This window comes from Nyctibius grandis, chromosome 2 (genome assembly GCF_013368605.1).
Source record: "Nyctibius grandis isolate bNycGra1 chromosome 2, bNycGra1.pri, whole genome shotgun sequence".
Taxonomy (NCBI): domain Eukaryota; kingdom Metazoa; phylum Chordata; class Aves; order Nyctibiiformes; family Nyctibiidae; genus Nyctibius; species Nyctibius grandis.
The window spans coordinates 125,069,834-125,096,100 of NC_090659.1; the positions used below are offsets into that span (position 1 = coordinate 125,069,834).

General features: G+C 46.0%; 1 protein-coding gene across 2 annotated transcripts in view; it reads right to left on the minus strand.

The window, feature by feature from the left end:
- Positions 1 to 26,267, minus strand: part of GDPD5 (glycerophosphodiester phosphodiesterase domain containing 5) — a 189,827-nt gene that overhangs the window by 20,524 nt on the left and 143,036 nt on the right. For both annotated transcript variants that reach the window (XM_068421281.1, XM_068421288.1), the window contains exons 5-9: positions 26,041 to 26,100; positions 22,011 to 22,109; positions 20,079 to 20,172; positions 15,113 to 15,258; positions 3,516 to 3,598 (exon numbers count right to left, since the gene is read on the minus strand). In XM_068421281.1, the coding sequence (XP_068277382.1) occupies positions 3,516 to 3,598; positions 15,113 to 15,258; positions 20,079 to 20,172; positions 22,011 to 22,109; positions 26,041 to 26,100 (482 nt within the window). The remainder of the gene's footprint in view (positions 1 to 3,515; positions 3,599 to 15,112; positions 15,259 to 20,078; positions 20,173 to 22,010; positions 22,110 to 26,040; positions 26,101 to 26,267) is intronic.

The following is a 26,267-nucleotide window of genomic DNA, read 5'->3' on the forward strand; positions in this document are numbered from 1 at the left end:
GCAGTCATTCAAATGCTGACATAACCCTATCCATCCCTCCCTCCTCCCCACTACCCCCTCAAAAACATCTAGAGTGCCAAACTCAGGTAGCTTGGAAAAGAACATCCACCCTGAATGCTCACGCTAACAAAAGCTTTCTGCAGTGTCTGTAGCTCCAAATAACGTCAGAGGTTTTCCATAGCCTGTATACAGATACACACACAAACTATTCTCAAAGTGTTAACAGTAGATCATAGAATCACAGAATCAATCAGGTTGGAAGAGACCTCTGGGCTCATGGAGTCCAACCGTTGCCCTGACACCACCATGTCAACTAGACCAGGGCACTAAGTGCCATGTCCAGGCTTTTCTTAAACACATCCAGAGATGGTGACTCCACCACCTCCCTGGGCAGCCCCTTCCAATGGCTAATGACCCTTGCTGACAAGAAATGCTTCCTAATGTCCAACCTGAACCTCCCCTGGCGAAGCTTGAGGCTGTGTCCTCTTGTCCTATCGCTAGTTGCCTGGGAGAAGAGGCCGATGATGAGTAAGATTTTCAAGGGCTCTCAGACTGTATGGGAACTTAATGTTCATGGGCTTTCAGCAAAACACAGGGGCTCCAAGCTACAAAAATTGCTCTGAAATTCCCTTTTCCAGTCGAAAATTGGTTTCAGGAAACGGCCATGCTCACATGAGTTGTTAAGTTCATGCAGGTTAAAGAAAACTTGCCTCTCAGATGAAACCAAACAGTCAAATGCATGCCCTATGGTCTTTAAGCCACCAAAATATTACAGAACAATGGTTCTGGGAAACCTAAAAAGCTCTTTATAAACTTTCTTCCAGCCCAATTTTCTGTGACCAGATCAGTGGTAACACCACACAGGGCAGTGAGGGTTTCTATCAAGGGCAGGGGAACAGTTGTCCACACTAGTAATCAAGGTAAACCCAGCACAGCCAGCCTGATTATAATGACATTTTCTAAATCAAGGAGCCCATCTTCACAACAGGAGACTCAGATAAGGTCTGGAAAGCAGATGGGGTTAAAATACAAACCCCATTTGAATTAGGAGACAACCCAGAGCACCCACCCCCCAGAGCTAGAGGGAAAACAAAAACCAATTTCAGATGATGGAGCAAACGCTGCCTCAGCTTTGCCATTGCCTGCAGAAGTCCCTTATCACAAAGGTCACTGGCATCTTTATTTGTTATTTCTAGCATGCACCGTGCCAACTACTTCCCCTCCCAACCCAAAGCAACAAGCTGACACAGCAGTACCATGCTCAGCAGCACACCATGCTGCTGCAATCAGAAGGGTTTTTAATAAATACAGTTTAAAAAAAAAGAAAGAAAAAAATGCTAAGCAACCGCAGAATTAAGAGTGTGGAGTGTTTAAGGGAGATAGGAGCTAAAGTCTTAACGTCTCAGAGCATCATCAGATACTGCTAAGCCTTAACCACAGCGTGGAAATCCTATGAGGCGTTTAACATTTGCTTCCTCCCGTCTAATCCTTCCCCTTATGGAGTCACTCAGCACTACCCAAGGCTAACCACAATGTATTAGCAGGCACAGGTTTGAAAAAATAACTCAGAGACAGAAAGAAAAGCTTTAGAAGAGAGGTGGGAGGAGGCAGAAAATGAGAGAGGAACACACAGTGATACTACGCTTCTGCTGCTTGAAGCAAAGTTGGCTTTCACAGAATCACAGAATCAACCAGGTTGGAAGAGACCTCTGGGATCATCGAGTCCAACCATTGCCCTGACACCACCATGGCAACTAGACCATGGTACTAAGTGCCATGTCCGGGCTTTTCTTAAACCCCTCCAGAGATGGTGACTCCACCACCTCCCTGGGCAGCCCCTTCCAATGGCTAATAACCCTTTCTGAGAAGAAATTCTTCCTAATGTCCAACCTGAACCTCCCCTGGCCAAGCTTGAGGCTGTGTCCTCTTGTCCTATCCCTGGCTGCCCGGGAGAAGAGGCCGACTCCCACTCCACTACACCCTCCCTTCAGGTAGTTGTAGACTGCACTAAGGTCACCTCTGAGCCTCCTCTTCTCCTGTGGACATCCCAGGTGGAGTGGACCCATCAAGCCACATGCACAAAGAGTATCTTTCAAAGGGATAAGGACAGCAATGGGTGTCGTGCTGCAAACCCTTCCCAAAGCTGCTGCCAGCTGTATTGATAGCTCACTTTGTTGTCTGAAGGTCAATGGAGTCCTCCGTTTATAAAGACTCTTGGGTCTCCTATAGAGGGCCTCAGATAATTGGGCCATCAAGGGCATTTTTTAAGCTATGGATGCTTGCAGTGCTCCTCTGGGATGGCTGACGAGTGGCAATATGGAAAGCTCTTGGAGCTTTTCCAGCTCTTCTCCTCCCAAAAGTCCACCTTTCCCATGGCCAGTGCTAAGGAAGCAACCAATTCAGCCACCACACGAGCTGAGTGCTCATTTGTGAGTGTGGACAGTCAAGTAGTTGTCCCTTCACAACTCATTTTTGAAAGAAGAATTGTATTGCAAACATCCCAATTCATCTTCCATCCTTCCATGATGACCTTCCACTCCCTAGGCAGAAGAAATTCCTTTAGTTTTTATATCCTTTGCTCTCAATTATACAAAGAACAAAAAAGCATCCTAACAATTAAGCTTCAGAAGCCTATCTTCCACCAGGCAAAACTATCTTTCCATGAATATCAACCTCCAAAGTGGTCAGGGAAAAAGAAAACAGCAGCTTTGAGTCTTTTGTGTATTTATAACTGGAACTGAGACAACCTGAGGGATCACCAAGATACGGCATTACTGTTCCCTTCGTGCCACTTCTGCCCTCTTGCACATCTATAACACATGCAAAAAACAATTCAGAGAAGGAACAAGAATATTAAAGAATTATCAAACTCCTGGAACAAAGCACAGTTCTTGAAATAACCCTCTCTAAATTGTCCTTGTCAACGCAGCTCAACGTTTGCCTGCAAGGAATGACTTTGAGTCAACGGTATCATCGAGTTCCTCCTTCCCCCAGCATTAGTGACACATGAGGGAGAGGAGGAGGAGAAAGGGCTTACTCCTGGGGTGCTAAATTCTTGTGACAGTTTTGCAAGGCTGGTAAAAAAACCCTTCTGAAGACTTGCAGTGCAATGAAGCCAGTTTGGGATCTCTGCTCTCTCTGCACCAGGGGCATCCCAGCAAAAGTCACATTTAAGCAGCTAATTTCAAGCCAGGTTAGAAACCAGGTGCTGTTCACTGCAATAAAGCAAGCTCTAGCATAAACTACAGTCTTCCTGCAAATGAAGATTAGTGTCATGACAAAGGTATCCAGGTTGCCCCACCTGGACAACTTCACCTTTGATCATCTCCTCAGTGGAACAATTAGTAGCATCTGTGCATTACAAATGGAGACAGCTGGGAGTTATCAGATATGTTCACCACAAGAGCCCTTTTCAATGGGAAAAAGCAGTAACAACCAGACACACACACCAAAGAACCACCATGGGTTGGGCCATCCACAGAGAAAGTCTCAGACCAACCATCACACTGGCTTACCTCAGTACAACGTCAGCTTGGACTCCGTACATCTTCTGTTCCACTGCCTTCTGGAAGGACATCAGAGTGTTTTCTGGTGCCAACTATGGGGAAAAAAGAGCAATTAGTACTAAGTGGAAATGTTTACAAAGCAGTGTCAGTGAGGATGCTGGGAGGAAGGTTGAGAGATATTAGGGAGTCAAAATAATCTTGTTTTGCAGATTATGTACTGGCCAGTTACGCTGGAGTACCAGCATCCCTCGGGCAGAACTGCATCTTACTGAAGTCTGAAGATGACCAATACATTTGACTCCACCAATGCACACAGGATAAAGTTCAATGCAGACCTGCAAATACCAGAAACCCAGCTAGCTCGAGGTCTGGTACAAAATTAGTGCATGAGAGATTTGCTCACCAGCATGGTTCCCCCAAACAGTGGCTTGCTGGAGATCCCCAGAAAGTGATTGTTAATGTGATGCCAGTTCTCTATCTGCAGGTTCTATCTAGAGCTATCTAAAACACCTTAACAGTTCTTCATTCTCCTACTTTTCTATGCAAACAGTGATTACAATGTCATTATAGAAAGAAGAAAGTCCATTAAAAAAGGGTATTATCCATACCATGAAGAACAACTAGACCACAGGTTCTGTAGCACACATTTTATTTCCACACCTACGCATTCAATAAAGTCATGTGTTACTCAGTCTAAAAATCAGCTGATTTCTCTAATAACAATGTTCCAGTTAGTTCTAACAATAATTTTAAAAAATAGCCTTAAGCCTAGAAAATTTATCCCTATTTTTGGGAATTTGTTGTTCTATAAAACCAGTACAGTACAGCTAGCCCCAAAATGTCCATAAACAAACAGGCAGACCAGAAAAAAAAATAGACAACTATGGAGAGAAAATCTGGCAGGTTTTCTGCACTGAAACACGAGCACATCAAAATAAAGCTATTTTTAAAACTAATTTTCTTTTTTCCAATTTTGCTTTCAGGTTTAGAGCACCTCTAACATCCTGTTTTTCCACCCATCTCTGCCACCACCAAGATCAGTGAGTTTCCATCAAGACACCACGAGCATTCACAGCCCATGATTTTTAAGAATTACTCAGGGTTTTGTAAGAGGAATGATTAAGAACAAAAGCCTAAATGCACCATGCAAACAACATCCACAATAAATACAAAAAACTGCTCAAGAGTTTACGGCATCTCTGAGCATTATTTGTTTTCCTATCAGCTGATGACCTCACACTCTCAGGTCAGCAAAGCTTTGGGGTAAAATAATAGGATCAAATGCCAGCAACAACCTTCACATAGCTCCCGTATCTCTCTGAATTCCTCCGGCTCAAGCCATGCATCGATACTAGTTCATTTTTCTTTTTGTTCAACGAAGGCAAAACATTATCTTCCTAAAAAAGCTCCCAATCAAAGCCTGACTTGTCCAGAAGACAGAGGCAACACCCCCATCACACCCTCTTGCACAGCCCAGCGCTGGGTCACGCAAGGTTGAGCTGAAAGAGCTTTTTGCAATATATTCACGATGCCCAGAGCTGTCAGCAGGGAGCAGCAGCCACATAAAAATCTAAAGATCCCATCCAGGCAGACCTGCTCCATCTCCTTGGGTTGCTTTCAGTATCTCGGGTTTCCCCCACCAAGCAGCTCAGGTTTCTTCAGGATAACACTGCAAGGTGATCCCCCTCTCTACAGCTCAATATTTGCTTTCAGAGACTGCAGTAATCACAAGGAAATAAAGCGTGTAGTGTTCAAGCTAGAGACAGCTGAACTAGAGAAACCAAAAGGTGATGCAGGACCAGCAGCCCAAGTCAGGAAGGGTTGCTGGGTGGATGCAATGCAAGTCCCAGCTCAAGATGTCAGGCAGCAACTGAACCCACACCCCATAAGCAGTCTCGCCGGGGATGCGGACATACATAGAATAGAAAAGCAAAGTGTGTTGAGTTGTAAATCATCTCCCAGGCTAAAGGAGACTGGAAAGGGCAGGTTGGACTACCTGCACTAAGCAAACAACATATAAAACAGAATCACAGAATCAACCAGGTTGGAAGAGACCTCTGGGATCACTGAGTCCAACCATTGCCCTGACACCGCCACGTCAACTAGACCATGGCACTAAGTGCCATGTCCAGTCTTTTCTTAAACACATCCAGAGATGGTGACTCCACCACCTCCCTGGGCAGCCCCTTCCAATGTCTAATGACCCTTGCTGAGAAGAAATGCTTCCTAATGTCCAACCTGAACCTCCCCTGGCAAAGCTTGTGGCTATGTCCTCTTGTCCTATCGCTAGTTGACAAGGGTAGGACAACACTGCTGTTACTCACCTACACAATGAAGAGCTCATATCAGGGCTGATGAAGGCAAACAAGTGTGGCTACAACAGTATTCCACCTCTGTAGAGGTGGACCAGCATGACCAAGGCCTTCTCATGTCTTACATGTACTCCAAACTCTGGCACAGCAGAACCCTAACCCGGAGATGACGCAGGCTCTGCTGTTTGGTAACAGGATTAAAAATGCTTCTTGCCTCTTTTCAGTGTATTTTGGTTTCTGCAGGGCCAGGATCAAGCCTTGCTCGGACACCAGCCCTCCTCAGATGCAGTTGGTTTGAGATGCAGAGGAAGCCTTAACCTAAACGACAAGGGTGTCCCAGCCTCCACTGCTGGAGGCATTCGAAGGAAACACAGAGCCAAACAGATCTGAGGTAGCAAAAGCCTCCATCAGCTGGACTGGGGAAAAGCAAATTCAGACAGAGCTGAGACTGCATTCATGAGGCCACAGATGGAAGCCAAATAGGAAAGCAGGCTTTTGGGGATGGGGTTTCTGTTTGCCAGACTGGACAAATGTGGCCACGTAAAGATAGCAGTGATGTTCACACATCTTAGGGGCAGTGCTATAACAGGGGTCACAGTGAGCTAAACACTGAGATTTTCATTGTTTTGAAACTCAGTGCACTGTGACTGTCCCATCCTCAGCACCCAAACAGTTGCCACTGAGCTTAACCCCGTGGAGAGACGACCCCAGCTCCAGGAGCAGAATATCCTACTCCTGCCTCTCTAGCCCCTACAGAGCTTGCAGACCAAGCTTCACTCTTCAAGAAGGGCAAAACTTAACTAAACCCCACCAAGGCTGCGTGTGGCTGCTCAGATATGAGGCACATCTGTTCCTTTCCCAGAAACATGACCCCAAACGCAAGTTAAATAAGGAAACAGCATTTTAAAACCGTTCTAAGGACTGACTGTCTCTCAAGGTCTGACCATTCAAATACACACGTAGGAGCTGTAACGTCATCTTCATCAGAACACCGCTAGAAGTGAAGAGCATCCTCTTGAAGAGCATCACAGATGGATGAACATCTCCGGCTGCTCTGAATCAGCAAATAGCACAGACGTCAGCAGAAGTGCTCTCCATAACACCGTGCCCCATGACGGCATGTGCTGGGTAGTCTCTGTAACACCATAATGCTATTACTTGACAGCCCAATTCCCTGTACGTCAGAAGCTTTTGAAAAGTAGATTATAAGCCTTGTAGGCAAACACATCATCTTCTTGTGAGCATGTGCTGGGTAAGCTCCTAACCTGGCCAGAGACAGTCACCCTGATATAAATAATTGCATCTCCAAATGAGTCCATCACCAATGTGGGAAGCTGTGCTCCCTGTTTTCTAAACCTCTTGGTCAATCCCGGCCTTGAGAGGAATGAACAAGCCACTCACACCAATGACATAACCCAGTAAAGGTCAACCAGAAAGCCAGGAGAGCAAGTTTAACCCTGTCCCCTAAAATCAGATGCTGCCTGTTCCTGGAGTCACCATCCCTGGAGGGATTTAAAAGCCGTGTAGATGTGGTGCTGAGGGACATGGGTTAGTGGTGGCCTTGGCAGTGCTGGGCTAACGGTTGGGCTTGATGATCTTAAAGGTCTTTTCCAACCAAAACTATTCTATAATTCTATGGAGGTTCCCTTGTCACCACTTTGGAGGCAGGATCTCTCTGTATCAGGAGTTCATATTCCTTACAATGGGAGTTTTTTGTGAAAAGAGAGAATATGAGTAAGATATTTCCAACATCCCAGCCTGTCTCTATCTCCCTTCAAAAAAGATGGAGCTGAAGCCCCAAATTCAGCATGTTTAGGGTAGAGATGCATCCAAGAGGGACAGTTGCTGGTACAGAAATTACTTGCTGAGATTAATGCTGATTTTATTAAAAGGTTTTACAGTAAAACTGCAATAATTAAATAAATTTATAATCTTTCTGCTTGCATTTCTCTGTCTCCCTCCAGTTTCTTTGACGGGTTTTCCTCCTTGATACAATACATTCAGGCACGTTATGTCTAAACCCAAATCCAGGTTTGCAGTGATCCAGTACAACTGGACGCAACCCATTTCTTAAGAAAGCAGTGCTGAAGTGAAGGAAGCCCCGGGGCACAAAGCAATGATTTCACTCCAAAACCTCTGTCCTATATAAACCATGCCAACATCCACTGAAAGCCACAGACCAGCCCTGTGCAGAGTTTCTAGAAGCTGTTCCTTCTCTTCACATTTGGTTTGATAGTCAAAAATCAGACTACTATTCATGTCTTCCTGCTACATAGACACAGCAAGTAATTTCTAGAAAATTACCCATGGAATAACTCATTTTGACTATTTTTCTGCTCAGAAGTCAATTGCAAATGCTTTCAAATGGAGTCAAGAGCTTTAGACCTTCCTTAACGAAGATTATGAAAGCGTGCTAATTAGAGCAGCGTAGCCTTGCTACAGTTGGACATCACTACACTGTATTTTTTATTTTTCCCCTAATTAGCCACCTTGCCAGGCCTTCAAAAAATAAATTACTGCATCATTTGTGTGTTGGGGAGGCTAATGAAGAAGCTTGGACAAAAGAACCAAATTAGTTCCAAAGTGTAACTGCAGCCACTGCACACCTCTGGCATTGTGAGCTGAGCTGCACTAAAGGATTTAATCTTTGCTTCATCGCCAAGATTTAAGGATATTTTCTCATCCTTTTGGAAACTAGAGCATCATTTTTTTTTTTTTTTTTTTTAATTTTCTCTCCCTTATCTCTCCTTTCCAATATGAATCTCCTCGTGAGCCAATAATTGGACTTAAAACACAAGGCACGATTAGGGTGATAACTGAAAAACAGTATTTTCCTTCCTGTAAAAAGATGCTCTTTGGAAGTTCCCTGTATGGGACTTAGTGTGGGATCTGCCAGTGCGTTGATTTGAGTATTAGTGTCCCATCATGCCAGGTCACTATGAGGCAATAACAATATTGGTTGAAAAATAAAATAAAATATATCTTTAATCCCTAGGAATTCTAGATATTTTAGAGAGCATCCATACCCAGCACTTCTGGAAACAGCTCAACTAGACTGAAAGGAAGTGAAAAAGCGCAAAACAAAAAGGGAAAAAAATATAAAGGATTACCTTGGACAACAGGCTAAACTCATAAGCAAAAAGCCATTAGAAAATTAATAACTAGATACAGGAGATGAGACCTCGTTAGTGTTGTACTGCACACAAAAAAAAAGCTGAAGCTTGATTTAATGAAAGACTACCTAACCCTACGTAGATTTATTTGAATGAACACAAGTCTTTCTCCAGGTCTGAGAGAAGATGCTAATTGTGATTGTTACTATAGATCGGACCAGCGGACAGATTAACTGGCTGTATTTTTAGTAGCCTTTTGGGTACTAAATGCTTATTTTTGGGTGTGCATAAGATGTACAGCAAACCAAATGCTCCTTGATTTCAGCAGCACGAGCAGTACAGACCAAAGCACTTCAGAGCCCTTAAAAAACAAAGCCATCTCGAATAGGTGGTAGCAAAGTTGTGGTACCCAAGATAAGATGAAATAAAGGCCCTCAAAACCACCGAGAAAACAAAAACCCCAAAACGATAGAAAGAAATCACCAGTTCTTCATTAGCTGAAAGCTCTCCAATAAGCCACAATCCCAACCAGAAGTCTTCATTACTGTTTCTATTGATAGTTGGCACCACAAGATGACCAAACAGCATCTTCATGAGAATGTCAACATATAGTGGAGGTTTCACCTTCAGATGTCAAAAAAAATCCAAACAATTCCACATGTGCAAGGCCATATTTGCTGGAATTTTCCCAGGAACAGCACAACGCCCTCCCTGTCAAGGCAAAACATTCCTGTGCAGTAACCCAACGGGCAAATCCTAAGCACAATTAAATGTTGGCTGCCCACCGAGGTACTTGTCCCAGCAATGGGTACTTTTCCACTCTGGAGTTGTGCAAAGCCAATGAGTCAGCATCGCTGAAAAATGCTCCTCCCAGCACGGTGTCTGTGCTCAGCAAGGAGATGGACATCATCTGCCGTGCAGGAAGGAGCTCCATGGCATGAGCACCACGTGCTTTGCGGCACGCAGACAGCGGTTTCGGCACAGTCTTTCCCAGTGCTGTTAAGACATGCTGAAAACCAGCTGTATGGGTGGTTTGCCAAAAGCATTTATTTTGATGCTATTTGAAGCCTCCAGCTCTGAAATCAAGAGCTCTTCTTGCTTCCAACATGCCTGGATGGTTTCCACAGGTTTAGCCCAATTTTTTTTTTTTATTTTTTTTTTTTAGACCAACCAGTACCTTTTTGGTCCCAGTAACAGGAGATGAGTTTCTAGGCTTCATGAAATTTCCAAGGAAGACAGATACAGCTCTTGCTGACATAAGCCCTTGCTATTATTAATCCTTTGGGTGATTTACCTACAATTTGAGATTAAATACCCTTATGATGAGGCTAATTTTTTTTTATAGGAGGTTCAGGTTGGACATTAGGAAGCATTTCTTCTCAGAAAGGGTCATTAGCCATTGGAAGGGGCTGCCCAGGGAGGTGGTGGAGTCACCATCTCTGGAGGTGTTTAAGAAAAGACTGGACATGGCACTTAGTGCCATGGTCTAGTTGCCATGGTGGTGTGAGGGCAATTGTTGGACTCGATGATCCCAGAGGGCTCTTCCAACCCGATTGATTCTGTGATTCTATTAAGGACAGCACCTTCTTCAGATCCCAAAAGCAAAGACAACCTGCCTCAATCTGAAGTGCCATGTGAGGAAAGACATTTAAGGGAGGGAGAAGACTTTAAAAGTGCAAATGGCAGTAGAAGTTTCTTTCCTACTGGATGAAGTTCCCCATTTCCATCTCAGATTTGGTCCCAGCTTTTACATTCTACCCTTGTTTTGGCTTATCCTCAGCATAAGTAGCATATTTATCATCACAGAGAGAAGACAGTTAAGTCTATTGCCATTGAAGAAAAAATGCAACTAGATTTTTGAAAGAAGAATAAAAAAGATGGAAGACCAAAGACAACAGACACCTGCTCGTAAAACCATCTGAAAAGTTTAACATATTAACATGCAAAATTTACAAAGAACCCCACCTCATGTTTTGGAGTGTCAGATAATTCCTGTACCCATCAGGAGAAGACCCTTTCAAACCAACAGATATCAAGTGAGGGCTGGAGCCCTCAATTCCCAGCACATTGCTGTCACAGCCCTGATGCTCTCCTAATGGGCGTCCAGAAGGACAGAAACAGATCTGGAGGCTGAATAACACATTTTTAAAGAGCCTTTTAAAAGAAACTGGTTTAAAACAGAAAGAGGGTAGATTTAGATTAGATATTAGGAAGAAATTCTTGTCTGTGAGGGTGGTGAGACACTGGCCCAGGTTGCCCAGAGAAGCTGTGGCTGCCCCCTCCCTGGCAGTGTTCAAGGCCAGGTTGGATGGGGCTCGGAGCAACCTGGTCTAGTGGAAGGTGTCCCTGCCCATGGCAGCGGGGTTGGAACTAGATGATCTTTAAGGTCCCTTCCAACCCAAACCAGTCCGTGATTCTGTGATTAACTAAACACCTGCTAATAGAAAGGGCTTTCAGATAGCACCCTGATGGGAATGGACATTTAGTATAGCAAAAAGTGGGCACGACTGGATGACATTTAGGCAAGGGAAGGTAGAAGGAGTCACACAGAAGAGCCTTTCTAGCAGTGAATTAAAGCACATGGGGGAACAGAATGATACCAGAGCGACCTTGCTTGGAGAAGCACTACCACTACAGACAAACAGTCAGCCAGTGTGGAAAGATGTTGAGGTGTTGGAGCGAGTCCAGAGGAGGGCGACCAAGCTGGTGAAGGGTCTGGAGGGTCTGACCTACAAGGAACGGCTGAGGGAGCTGGGGGTGTTTAGCCTGGAGAAGAGGAGGCTCAGAGGTGACCTTAGTGCAGTCTACAACTACCTGAAGGGAGGTTGTAGTGGAGTGGGAGTCGGCCTCTTCTCCCAGGCAACTAGCGAAAGGACAAGAGGACACAGCCTCAAGCTTCACCAGGGGAGGGTCAGGTTGGACATGAGGAAGCATTTCTTCTCAGAAAGGGTCATTAGCCATTGGAAGGGGCTGCCCAGGGAGGTGGTGGAATCACCATCTCTGGATGGGTTTAAGAAAAGCCTGGACAATGCACTTAGTGCCCTGGTCTAGTTGACATGGTGGTGTCAGGGCAATGGTTGGACTTGATGATCCCAGAGGTCTCTTCCAACCTGGTTAATTCTGTGATTCTGTGAACCAGTAGCTCTCCTGTACTGCAAAAAGCCACACTTCATCTAGGTACAGATGCAGGATGGTTTCTGATTTTCTCTTGCTACTTAAAATGCAAGGTCTTTTTCCCTTCTCCAGTGTTTCAAGATAAATTATGAGCCTTATGGCCTTTGATCCTCACTTTTTTCCTTCACAGAACAAGGTCAGCACTTCAGTCACATTCACACAGATGCTATGAATGCTGCTCTTAAAAATTCTAAAGGGGCAAGAGAAGATAGACAGGGTGTGTGCATGCATGGAGGAAAGCAGGCTCTGGAGCACAAAGAAGGATCACCTGTATGAGGAGCAGGCTGCACGCATTGATGGATCAGTTTGCCAAGTACCACATCCCTCAGGAAGTGCACACATCTACAGCCTTCCTGGGAAACTCTCCGTTTCCGATGCCCCATATAACATCTCCCCAACAAATCCTTTATTTCAGGACAACAAGCATCTTCAGTCATCCCATGGATCCCCTTTGCTGGCTTTGTGAGAAGAGCACTCAGTTGTGTCTTTCTAAGAGCATTGCATGTGCCAATGCAATATTACCAACCCAGTCCTGCCAGACTGGTGAAGCAACCAGCTATCAGGCTCTATGAGACAGCATGTTTCTCTGCACAACTCCCAAATCACATTTGTCTTGCTTCAGGAAATTTGAAGGCAAATATTGCATTGCTTTTTATCATCTCCACTCCCACTAGATCAAGTTTCACCTCAGGTCCCAAACTCCCAGGCTCTGCAGACTTTTGATCTTGACATTGCCCAAGGGGGGATGTCTGTGTCCTACAGCCCAGCCTCCAGACTCTTCTCTGGGCTATTTCCTCCTCCCCAGTTCCACTTGGCCATTTCTCCAAACTAAATCTACATACAAATAGGCTCAACAGCAAAAGCATAGCAAGCAGCTCTGCAAAACAAGACCCTATTAGCAGAAATGCCTTCTGGCAAGGCTTCAAAATCATTAGTTTACAAGCAGATATGACTTAGTACAACCTGAGGACTTCCACTGTAGGTGGAGCTTTTCAAATTCAGGGTGACATTTGATATAGTGAAGAGTTGGGCATGGATAGAAGTACAGAACAAAGTTTTGACCACCTCTCTCTGGTCCTCGTCCTTCTTATCCCACCTCAGTTTTGCCATTTAAGGGCACAGTCGGAGGACACTCACTACACACAAAGCAAAGGCAAAGCAGTTGTATAAACCTACTGCCAACACATCATAGGACATGCAGACTATTGCTTGTAGGTTGGAACAAGGCTTGCTAGTCTCTGATCTTCCTTCATGTGGGCTTCAGAGAAAACCATCTGCTGTTAACAGACAACCAGCTCTATGTATCAGGGAATGGTGAAGGGGAGGGATGGACCCTGCTGAACAACACCCGGGCCCACAGTTCCACACACAGCACTGAGCGTCCTCCACCATTGCTCTTGATCAACCTTTGCAACCCTCTACACCCTAACATGCAGGCAGCATCTTCCCAGATAGGTTTATTCCATACTGCAAGGAGTGTTCCTGTGTGATATGGTCTAGGTAATCCTGCTCCGGCAGGGGGATTGGACTAGATGATCTTTTGAGGTCCCTTCCAATCCCTAACATTCTGTGATTCTGTGTTTGCTGGCTCCAAGGAAGAACATGAAGCAAAGCAAAAGGACAAGTCTCTGCTGTGAGTCTTGCTCCAGATAAGGTTTATGTAAACTAGTTCAATTTGGAGGACAGAAGGATTATGTCTACTGTTTAGTTTCTTTAGAAGGCTAGTGGGGGCACACAGGCCTGGAAACCCCACAGGAAGAAAATCTCCTATCAGGTTTTGTGATTCCCTGCCATACAGAAAGCATGCAGAGCTCATGTTCTCTCTTGGCTTCTTCTGGCCTTCATGGTTGGTACAAACTCAGTAGGACAGGAAAAAGCATTTATCATGCCCAGAACTTCATTCCACCACCCACAGAGGCACTATAGTTAAAAGAGTGATGCAAATTAAGCTGGCATTTCAAGGGATTGCTTAAAGAAAGGAATCATTAAAAATAAAGAGAATTAAAATAAAATACTTCTGTGTCATGACAAGTGTTTATCTCACCTAGCAAACTCCTACTGCGCACTCTTGGACTTGGAGAGGAGCTCAAGCACATTCCAGCCTGCCAAGTAGGTTCTGACAGCCTATACAGATTTTTTTTTTCTGCTTTGAATGTCAGCAAAAAAGTTAGTTGGATGCTTAAAAAATAATTCATTCGCAAGGCCAGTGCCTACACTGCAGTATACGGTCTTGTCTGAAGTCAATCAACCAGAGAGAGATGGAGGTACAACTGTGCAACAGACCTAGGTGCAGAAGCACCCAAAATAGACCCAGACCAGTATGTTCAAACACCACAGGACACTGTAATCGAAGCCCAGGGCTGTGCCCAAGCCAACACGCTCCATCTTTAGCCTGGATATGTCCAGAAACCTTGGAGAAGAAAGGACTTTATGATCATGATTTCAAGGTCTACCCAGAGGCAGACGACGGGAATGTTTCATCATCTCGCCCAGCCTCATGATGGTCTGCAATACAAGAGTACCATGCAGTCATGTAGGGTCAGCACAGCTTGTTTGTTTGGTCTTCCAGATTGCCACATACTCAAGGCATCTTGCTGTGAGCTGAGTTTAACCACTGCTGGTGGGGTCCTGCAAAGGGCATGAAGACTGAGCCTCAAGCTCTTAAAAAAATCACAAACTTCTAATGCTGCAGCTCAAGGGCCAAGCCTGGAGAGCAAAAAACAGCAGAACTAGCAGCCAGAAAAATGCAGTGACACAAACCATCCTGAGCAAGGCAAGGATTGCCTTTTTGTTTGTAAGGCATCTAGAACATCTGGGGGTGCGACTTGACTCTGGGTTCATGTTCTGATTTACCACCACAGTAATTCTAGCCAGGAGGGGTGCCTCAGAGTTACATTTGCCATATGTATTCTCTGGAGAGCAACCTGGAGACCATCATATCCAGTACCATCCTTTACCCAGGTAGAAGAGTCAGACAACACAGTACTAATAATGTGAGACTACTCACCATCGGTGCTCCGCGGTGACCTATAATGGCTGGCTTTGGCCCCAGAGCCTTCCTCTCCATTATGCAAGGGGACGAGATGGTGAGGGGGACGAGGTAAAGTGCAACTACAACTGCGAGGTATGCAGTGAACATCAGCATCTGAGAAGCTGAGATGGAAAGAGAGATGAAGAGCTGGTGAGAACGCTGGTCCTGACCTCCTCACACCACAGAAGCAAAAGTCAAGACACCTTCGTGCTCCTCCAGAGGAGAGACTGGTCTAGAGCCATTGCCCCTGGTACAACAGCAGAGCTCTGTGTTTAGGGAAAAACATATTTTATTTAAAAAACCTCCTTGATTTAATCAAGTCCTGAGGGAGGTTTTCACTTCATTTTATACTGGGGAAACAAAAAATTAAGTGAATTTCTTAAAGTCCCAGCAATGTAGCCCAAAACACTGCTGATTTCCAGTCCTTTGGGTGGGACAGCACCAAATTTTGCCCTAACAGCAGAAATAGATCATCAGTTAAACATATCTACAAATAAGTCATGGCACCATGTGGGTGCAACTTAATACCACTTGGGTTCAACATCCCTTGTGTTTATATCAGTGGTTCACCAACACCACCCATTCCAGCCAGGGTAAAGCCACTTTAACTACTGCATTAAGATCTGTGCCAGACAGAACTAAGTTAATCAGTAAAACATGATTGCAAATTAAGTTGGACATGTTTAAATAAATCCTTGGGTTGTGACGGCACTGCAGTCCCCGGAGCCTCCGCAAGTAACTGTATTACAGGATCAGCAAATGCAGCAAAGAGGATATTTGGCTGTAATGCTCAGGGCCAGATGAGCAGTCCTGCCTCAGCCACCCACCTCCAACTACCCAGTGACTTCTCACGAAGTCCAAAGTCTCTGGGAATCTTTCGAAGGTGCTGACAGCGCAATAGAAACACCCCTTGTACCCAACAGACATGTGTTCCTTATAAAGAACAACAGGCACCTTTGAACTCCTGAGCTATTTGGAGTCACTTGAAACCACAGATGTTAAAGCAAAAGACTTCATTTTTTATTTTTATTATTTATTTTGCAAACTCATTAAGGCTTTGGAACTCGAGGGAGAACCTCAAAAAAAAACCTCTTTAAAACAAATATTTGCAATGGATGCAAGATGGAGAAGGGTTTTTTTTTTTAGGGGAAGGACAGTACAGCCCAGCTCTGGTCCTGACCACAACTGATCTATTTGCACACATAAATAAGCTGCTTTTTGCTTCCAGCATCTAATAGCTTCATTCAAACATATTCCCACAAGCCAGAAAGTAAAACTAGTAACTTTGCCAGTTAATTTTTTCCTCCTCTCTGGAAAAGATGTCAATCACCCACAGAGCACTCAAGGAACTGAATGACATCTTGCTAAGTGAGCTCACGCAGTGTCCTGCACCATAAAGGTATGGTGCCCTGGAGTTGTGCATTACCAGCATCAAAACCTCCAGACAGACATAGGAAGTGATCCTGACCCAATTCTTGCTCACCCCAGGAACACCACACACCAACCAGGCTTCGAAAATCAGCCTAATTGTCAGCAAAGTCTCAGGCTGTGCAAAGAATCTGGTCCCTTCCTTCCTGATCCTGCAGTTTAGGGATTAAACAGAATCACAGAATCACAGAATCAACCAGATTGGAAGAGACCTCTGGGATCATTGAGTCCAACCGTTGCCCTGACACCACCCTGTCAACTAGACCATGGCACTAAGCTCAGATTCAGACTAAAGACAAGCACCATGTGAAACATGTGGGCTTCCAAATATTTCAATTGTCAGACTGCTCCCACAAGGAAAGGGTGACCCACCATGGGTCAGAGACCATGTTAAAATGGAGCTGAAGACCACACCCAGCCATGTATGTCAATGTACTGCTCATTTTGAGGGTGGATGGTCTGTATGGAAGAAGCTCTCTTGGTGACCATCCAAGCAAAGCTAGCAAGACAGATAAATCTCCCACTTTTTACACCATGACAGTAAGGCATTTGACACTGTCTCCCACAGCATCCTCCTAGACAAACTGGCTGCCCGGTTGGATGGGTGGACTCTTCAATGGGTTAAAAACTGGCTGGATGGCCGAGCTCAGAGAGTGGTGGTGAATGGGGCAAAGTCCAACTGGTGGCCGGTCACTAGCGGTGTTCCCCAGGGCTCAGTTCTGGGGCCGGTGCTGTTCAATATCTTTATAGATGATCTAGACATAGGGATTGAGTGCACCCTCAGCAAATTTGCAGATGACACCAAGCTGGGTGGGAGTGTTGACCTGCTGGAGGGTAGGAAGGCCCTACAGAGGGATCTGGACAGGTTAGATAGATGGGTCGAGACCAACGGCATGAGGTTCAACAAGAACAAGTGCCGGGTCTGACACTTGGTCCACAACAACCCCCTGCAGCGCTACAGGCTGGGGGAAGAGTGGTTAGAAAGCGGCCCGGTGGAAAGAGACCTGGGGGTGCTGATCGACAGCCGGCTAAACATGAGCCAGCAGTGTGCCCAGGTGGCCAAGAAGGCCAATGGCATCCTGGCCTCTATTAGGAATAGTGTAGCCAGCCGGTCTGGGGAAGTGATCGTCCCTCTGTACTCGGCACTGGTGAGGCCGCACCTTGAATCCTGTGTCCAGTTCTGGGCCCCGCACTTCAAGAGAGATGTTGAGGTGTTGGAGTGAGTCCAGAGGAGGGCGACCAAGCTGGGTAAGGGTCTGGAGGGTCTGACCTCCGAGGAACGGCTGAGGGAGCTGGGGGTGTTTAGCCTGGAGAAGAGGAGGCTCAGAGGTGACCTTAGTGCAGTCTACAACTACCTGAAGGGAGGTTGTAGTGAACTGGGAGTCGGACTCTTCTCCCGGGCAACTAGCGAAAGGACAAGAGGACACAGCCTGAAGCTTTGCCAGGGGAGGTTCAGGTTGGACATTAGGAAGCATTTCTTCTCAGCAAGGGTCATTAGACATTGGAAGGGGCTGCCCAGGGAGGTGGTGGAGTCACCATCTCTGGAGGTGTTTAAGAAAAGACTGGACATGGCACTTAGTGCCATGGTCTAATTGACAGGGTAGTGTCAGGGCAACGGTTGGACTCGATGATCCCTGAGGTCTCTTCCAACCTGGTTGATTCTGTGATTCTGTGATTCTATGACAACACCAACGACAACATTTAGATGCAAGCCTTCCTTCTCCATTCCTTCTGTTCTTAGTGATCACACCAGCCTAGTTTGGGCTCCTAGAAGACCCCATTTCTCACACTCCCTTTTGCTACTCAAAGCTTCCAGAGCTGCTTTGAGTTCAATGTTTTCTATTTGACCTCAGAAGCAAGCTTTGAAAACAGGCTATTATCTTTTAAAACACTGTGGCTGTTCAAGAAACATCTAATCTCCAGATTCAGACAAAGCAGCATAGGGCAAACAAAAAAAAATAGAATATATAAATTTACTGAGAAAACAAGCCAGTTGCTGAAGATTGTACCATGCCTCAAAAAAAATTACAAGAACAGACTGTTGCACCAATGACTGCTTCTTCACTAGTTATTTCCAAAAGATTTAGTGACTGAAGTATCTTATTATCCCATTACAAGGGACTGTAGATTCTCACAGAGATTTCAGTTCCCTTTTAACACCACCATGTCAAGCATATCTGCTCCAAAAAGGCCCATAAACTTCTCCATGTAGGATACCTTTCAGAAGTAAAATGACCCTGAAATAACTTCTTTAAGATCCAATGGTACAGAAGTGATTAACATTTCTCCTTCAAAACAAGCACACAAAAAAACCCCAACCCAGGAGCAGAAAAATAGAAGGAAAATAGCTTCCTGGCTTATTAAAAAGAAAAAAAGCCATTTTCAGGGAACTCAGCTGTAAGAGGAAAAAGTATGAGGAATTCAGAAGGAGCACATGCAGTCTCTGCTCTAGGCGTAACCATAAATCCTCCCTCAACTGGCAGCGTAATTACATGCTAGGACATATTTAAGAAGAACCAGGTACAGCTTTATTGGCATATTTATAAATTAAGGCAGAGCAATTCTTTCTTTGAAAGGTCTCTCTGGATATCAAAATCTTTCCATCTTCAGACACCATTTCCTCATTCTTAACTCCCACTTCTTGGAAGTCTTTCGCAAGTGCTGCCAAATCCTTCCAGGGCTTGTATTTTACTGCGGGTTAAATACCAATTAAAATAGTTTTTCTGGAGCTGGCACAAGTGTCTGAGAACATCCGTGGATGCCCTGAAGAAAAACACTTCTGAGGGCACAGAAGGATCAACTTATTTTACAAGAAGACTTGAAGGATCAGCTTCGGCTTGGGAGAGCCCTCCAGCAATGAGGTGGGACAGGGGAGATGCAGAGAAGAGCTTATTTGAGTGTAGAGGACTATTAATCAGAAGAGCTGGGTTTAGTGTATCCTTTGCCACTGTGCTCCCTTAGACCTTTGACCATGTCTCAACATGCATTTAGGAAGCACCTAACCGTTAGTGGACTAGATCTCTACTGAGCCCTCTGGGTGCTACTGTACCACAAGCAACAAGTCCATCAAGGCTTTCAAAAGCTAGAAATGCAGGTGAGGTTACACCAAGGAGTCGGAGAAGGGAGAGGTGCTTACGAGATACAGAGAACATTGCACATTAGCTGTGGATGGTGCATTTATGTTTTCTAAAGCAGATCGATGGAAAACTGGATGCTTTTACCCATTGCATCATTGAAAATAGCCCTTTCACCACCAACCCTGGTGTGCTTCTGACCACAAATTGACAGCCGTGGGATCTGGGTGCATCCCCAGACCAGATACACCCACTCCAGTTTCATCCAGCTTATTGTACGAGAGCATCCATCTCCCCAATGTGGTTGAGCTGGAAGCTGCTGAGCCCAGGGAAGGAACCAGCACTGCCTTCTGCCAGCTGGATCCCAATGGGAGGACCCGACACTCTGACAGCCACCCACCAGCTGCTGCCCACCATGCAAGGACACAAGTAGTACTCACTGGCTTTCTCTGTTCGTGCAAACTGCCCTGCTATCAACCATGACAGGGCCGTGACTGCTGCAAGCGCTCCTATGTGCAAGAAAGGGGCAGTGGCCTGCAGGACACAAGAACAAGAGAGAAAACATGATTACAAACACCCCAGCACCTTGCAAATTCATTGATCTTGCAGGCTCCATAGTGCATCAGACCACTCTTTCCACTTGGATTTCACACATTTCCTACAGCAGGCTCCTGCATCTGTTTTGGCCATCTCTTCTTCCAAATCCTACTGTTGCCTTTGGCACTCAGGCCACTATGAAGGCAAAGCAGGAAAGCTCTAACTCCCTTCTTGGGACAGAGCTCACCGAATAACACAGATAGTTGGAAAATGCCTCCTTAGACAACATGAAAATTCAAGTAAGGTTCTTGGTGCCACCAAGTTTTAAATTTCTTGTAGTCCAGTTGAATACCAGTCAACAGTCAACATCTGGATGGAGATCAGTGATGAGTGGTGTCCCTCAGGGGTCTGTATTGGGACCAGTACTGTTTAATATCTTCATCAATGACATAGACAGTGGGATCAAGTGCACCCTCAGCAAGTTTGCAGATAACATGAAGCTGAGTGGTGCAGTTGACACGCCTGAGGAATAGGATGCCATTCAGAGGGACCTGGACAAGCTTGAGAATGGGCCAATGTCCTGCACCTGGGTCAGGGCAACCCCTGGTATCCATACAGGCTGGGGGATGAAGGGATGGAGAGAAGCCCTGAGGAGGATGACTTGGGGGTACTGGTGGATGAAAAGCTGAACATGAGCCGGCAATGTGCGCTTGCAGCCCAGAAAGCCAACCATGTCCTGGGCTGTATCCCCAGCAGCGTAGCCAGCAGGGCGAGGGAGGGGATTCTGCCCGTCTACTCCACTCTTGTGAGACCCCACCTGCAGTGCTGTGTTCAGCTCTGGGGTCCTCAGCACAGGAAAGGCATGGACCTGTTGGAGCAGGTCCAGAGGACTGGGGTTCATTCAAGGTCAGACAGGGCTTGAGCAACCTGATCTAGTTGAAGATGTCCCTGCTTATTGCACGGGGGTTGGACTAGATGACCTTCAAAGGTCCCTCCAATCCAAACCATTCTATGAACACACTGGACTGTGTGTCACCATATCACCACAAAAGAAAGTTTGAGATGGATCCTCCAAGTCATGCTTCTGTTCTCTAGTTGCCTGCCTAAATCTTTAATAACCAAGAAAAGGGAAGCACTTCTGAGAAATATTAGTCACTTGTGTGAATGCTATTTTTCCCCCTGTATTTGTGTATATTTGTGTACTCCGAAATATACATCAGTGATCACCAGTAAAACCTCTCAAGCCTTTCATGGGCAAAATATTTTTGGACCCCTTTCTGAGGAAGAGGGAAAAAAGGAAGACGGAGCAGGTCTACCAAGAAATTAACTAAGTATTTTCCTCTAACTCTTACATAGCCCTGCAGCATACCACAAGTCTCTCTTAAAACAGGACTAGAGCACAGAAGTTGCATTCTTTTTGTAGATATATATAAATTTAGGTGCAATGTAAAAACAAACTGAGAGTACTCCTCCCATAGGACTGGGAAGAGCATGATGCTCCAGGACACCAACGTCCAGAGCATTGCTGGCCAAACCAAGAGGAGGAATTGCCCTCTCTCTCTGACAACTCAGAGTCACACCCAGCCTCAGTATTTTCCACCTCTAACTCTGCAGTTAAGCCCTGGTTTGAGCTGAGAAGATGGAGACAAAGTGATATGGTGGCCTTGAGGACTCCACAGGAGTTTTGCTGCACATTTTCTCCTTGCCAAGATTTCAATATTGGGAGTGACAAACATCAAGACATGTTTTATACAGTAAAAAGACACAAAGTCCATGACATGTAGTTGCACTGGCCCCTTTCCCCACCCAGAAAAGTATCCTTGCAGACAACTTACTTGCAGTGAAATAAATACCATCTCCCATTCGTCGTCCCAAAGCTGTGCTATCGATGACATGGTCACCACGGTAGTTATCAAGGTTGTCATCAGGCCAATCTGCAACAAATATGAGAGTATTTACACACTGGAGCCTATCATTATCATAGAAGTTTTACAGATTTGGAAATGTAGAGAGAAAACTTTTGTACGCAATAAACGGCCTAAAACAAGCAGCCTTAGGACCCACAAGGAAAGAGGTAGGGGTTGTGTGCTGTCCCAGCATAACCTCTCCTTTCCACCACTGAAGATACAACACCATGGTAAATAGTCCCAGGAGGGCACATCTCATGAATGATCTCTCACTTTCTTCACACAGTCGCCAACGGCATGGAAATATCAGGTGATCAGTGATGAAGAAGATCAGTGATGAGTGGCGTTCCTCAGGGGTTGGGATTGGGACCGGTCCTGTTTAACATCTTTGTCGGCGACATGGACAGTGGGATTGAGCGTGCCCTCAGCAAGTTTGGGATGACACCGAGCTGTGCGGTGACACACTGGAGGGAAGGGATGGCATCCAGAGGGACCTGGACAGGCTGGAGAGCTGGGCCTGTGCGAACCGCATGGAGTTCAACAAGGCCAAGTGCAAGGTCCTGCACGTGGGTCGGGGCAATCCCAAGCACAAATCCAGGCTGGGCGGAGAATGGGTGGAGAGCAGCCCTGAGGAGAAGGACTTGGGGGAGATGGCTGACGAGAAGCTCACCATGAGCCAGCAACGTGTGCTGGCAGCCCAGAAAGCCGACCGTGTCCTGGGCTGCATCCCCAGCAGCGTGGCCAGCAGGGCGAGGGAGGGGATTCTGCCCCTCTGCTCCGCTCTCGTGAGACCCCCGCCCTGCAGTGCTGCGTCCAGCTCTGGGGCCCCCAACAGAAGGACATGGAGCTGTTGGAGCGAGTCCAGAGGAGGCCACGAAGATGATGAGAGGGCTGGAGCACCTCTGCTATGGAGACAGGCTGAGAGAGTTGTGGCTGTTCAGCCTGGAGAAGAGAAGGCTCCAGGGAGACCTCATAGCACCTTCCAGTGCCTGACGGGGCTACAGGAAAGCTGGAGAGGGGCTTTTTACAAGGGCATGGAGTGATAGGACAATGGGGAACGGTTTTAAACTGAAAGAGGGGAGATTGAGATGAGATCTTAGGAAGAAATCCTTGACTGTGAGGGTGGTGAGACACTGGCCCAGGTTGGCCAGTGAAGCTGTGGCTGCCCCCTCCCTGGCAGTGTTCAAGGTCAGGTTGGATGGGGCTTGGAGCAACCTGGTCTAGTGGAAGGTGTCCCTGCCCGTGGCAGGGGGTTGGAACTAGCTGCTCTTCAAGGTCCCTTACAACTCAAACCATTGTATGATTCTATTTGCCCTGCCAACAAAGTGGATCAGAAACAGCTTAAACACAGGTTGGGTTCTGCCAGGCAACTTCAGGAGATGATCCTGGATTCTCCTGGCCCTGCTGGAACAGCCTGTGATGCACTAGTGGTATGGGACATTGGCAGACTTTGCTCAACTTGATTGTCCAACACTTCTGTTCAGACATAAACCTTGAACACACCCAACAGACAACGAACACTGCACTTCAGGAAAGGGTGAACATGTGTTCAAGCAAGGCTGTGCATCCCCATCACTAAGCAATCATCTTGAGATACTTCAAGCACAACTTTATGCATGGATGTGACTTCACCTGGGTCTGAAATGGCAACAACTGTGCAGTCAGCATCCAAGCCATATTGACAGAGCAGGGGTAACAGATACTGCAGCCTGAGAAGCGGCTCTGGATGACACAGTGGTTGAACTGAGATGGCAGAACAAGCCCTAGTCCATCAGCCACTTCCCCCAGTCTCCCTCTCCCTCCCTGTGGAAGCACTCAAATCTGAATGGGGCAGTTGAAAAGAAAATGCCACTTCCATTTTGAAGGTAAAAAGTTCAAATCATCAAAAACTGCCATAGAAATAACTCCTGCTGTTCCTCTCCTGGCTGCCCACAGACAGACCTGCCAACAGCACGAGAGGTGCCCACAGGACAGCAGTGGCGTACTCTGAGCATCCAACTTTTGGGAAACACGAACAAAACACATGGGGCAGCAAAAGAGGCCAAGAGATCCAGCTGCCCCAGGTTGAAGAGGATCCCCGAGCCAAGAGGCTGCATTCAAACCACCTGCTAACCCAAACCAACCCATTTCTGCACATCCAAGGAAGGATGGGATTTACTTGCCTGTTTAAAAGATACCTTCCAGCTACCTATAACGGCAAACCACACTATTTCAAGATATTTCCTCATTAAGGACTCTGAATTAATAAAGCACGAAGCGATGCACGTGGACAATTGCACTTTGCCATGGGGCCCTGCATGCAGCAGTCATTCTGCTACCCCATCCTGCAGTCAAGACGTCTGGGCCGCCTGCCAGAGCGTAACACCACTACACAACCCAGACTTAATCTACTTTTCATCCATTTTATATCTCGCAAAGCTCAACTCCAAATTCAGTAGCAACAAAAGACTCTGTCAACTAGATTTCTTCAGTACAGCTCTAATTCCCCTTGATGTTGCTTCCCTGTGAAGCACAGAGGTGTCAGGACACAAGTGTATCTCCACTTCATCATTTCCTCCTCCCATCAGCTCCAATTTATTGCTTCTTACCCTCCCCCATGCATCTCCAACTTGGCTTATGATCTTCAGCTCTTTTTGCAGGATTACAGGAGAAAATTGGAAGGGATTGTGCTATTTGCACATACAAGCCTTTCCCATGTGCTTTAATCTATATTTGAAGGTAATTCAGTATGGTTGCAGAGAAGAATATTAACTTATTCTCTTTTCTCAGCCTCCTTAGAAACCTGAGGGAGGTGTGGGGAAGGGAAGAGAGAGACAGGGCAGTACATCTCAGTTGTGATGATAGGTGGACTTTTTTGGAAGAAGGGAAGGAAGGGTGGGTTTCTGTAGCCAAGAACTAACTGATCTCCACCAACACATTCCTCTTCTGGACTTACTCATCCATACCCACCAGCCACCTGGAGCATGTCTGAAAAATACCATTTTCCCTGATGAAGAAACATATGTTAGACTGAAGAATCAACAATCTATTTTCCAGCAGCAGTCAGACAGCCCCCGCTCACTCTTTGCATTGCATCCCCTCCTCCTAAGGAAGCATAATTTCTATCATTTCCAGGGAAAAAAAAAAAATAACAACAAAGAGAGGGTGGGGAGGTCTGTGCTCTCCCTATGCCGGGAGGTGGTACATCTGTTCGGGCTCTGATCTTGCAAGACCTTGTCACATGCAGAACAACCAATTTCAGGAGGAGATGTGTATTGGCGGATTCAGGACTGGTCCCTTAATTACCTCTTAGCAGATTGCCAGTCACAATTGAATCCTGCCAAGCGATTTTCTTTGGCACTGTCTCTCCCTGCAGCTTGCTACATACCCTTCCTCTCCCCTTCTGCACTCCAAACACCTGATCAGCATCTTCTACATTTCACAGTATATTTTTTTCAAACTGCTTTATATACAAATCAGAACCTGTTTGGGTTCCAGCAAACCACGACCTGCACGTTGCACATCCCCAGTTTTAACACCTACATCTTCTCCCAAGGTTTTTCCACAGCCAGTTCCTCCAAGCACACCCTGAAAAGCTCCACATCTCCTCCAGGACAGGGTTCAGCACAGAAAGGAGCACCAGAGAGGTTCATAATGGAGTACCATGCTGAGCCAAGACCAAAATCAATCTGCTCTAATGACATGGTGTTTCTTAATATTCAAAAGTGAGCCCCCTGTCAGCAGGGACCCCAAAGCATTTCACCAACCATGGAGCAAAGACTTTGTCACCAGGCTTTGACTGCACCTACTGTGCAATTTTCTCAGTCCTCTGAGATGAGGACACTTTGCCAGAGACATCTAAAGTTTATGCTCTTCCCAAAAACGACCATGAAAGCAAGTACCACATACACCATCTGCTCCTTAAACTCCCATTTTAATTGAGATCTTGCTCCTTTCCAAGCTGAGAAGAGCTGTTTACCTTGTGAAGCCAGTGCAGGTTCATTTGCTGTCCCACAGCAATGTGACATAGTGCTAGTATCTGGGAAGAAGAAATCACGAGTCAGACAATGGCACATCACAACCATTAAGTGTTTGCACGTGCAGGGCCACAGCACCACCCAAAAAGATAACCAAACAGGCCAGGGCAGAAAGCAGGGCTAGGGTGGGATGGTCCATCAGACACCCTGTAGCTTGGTTGTACAGACA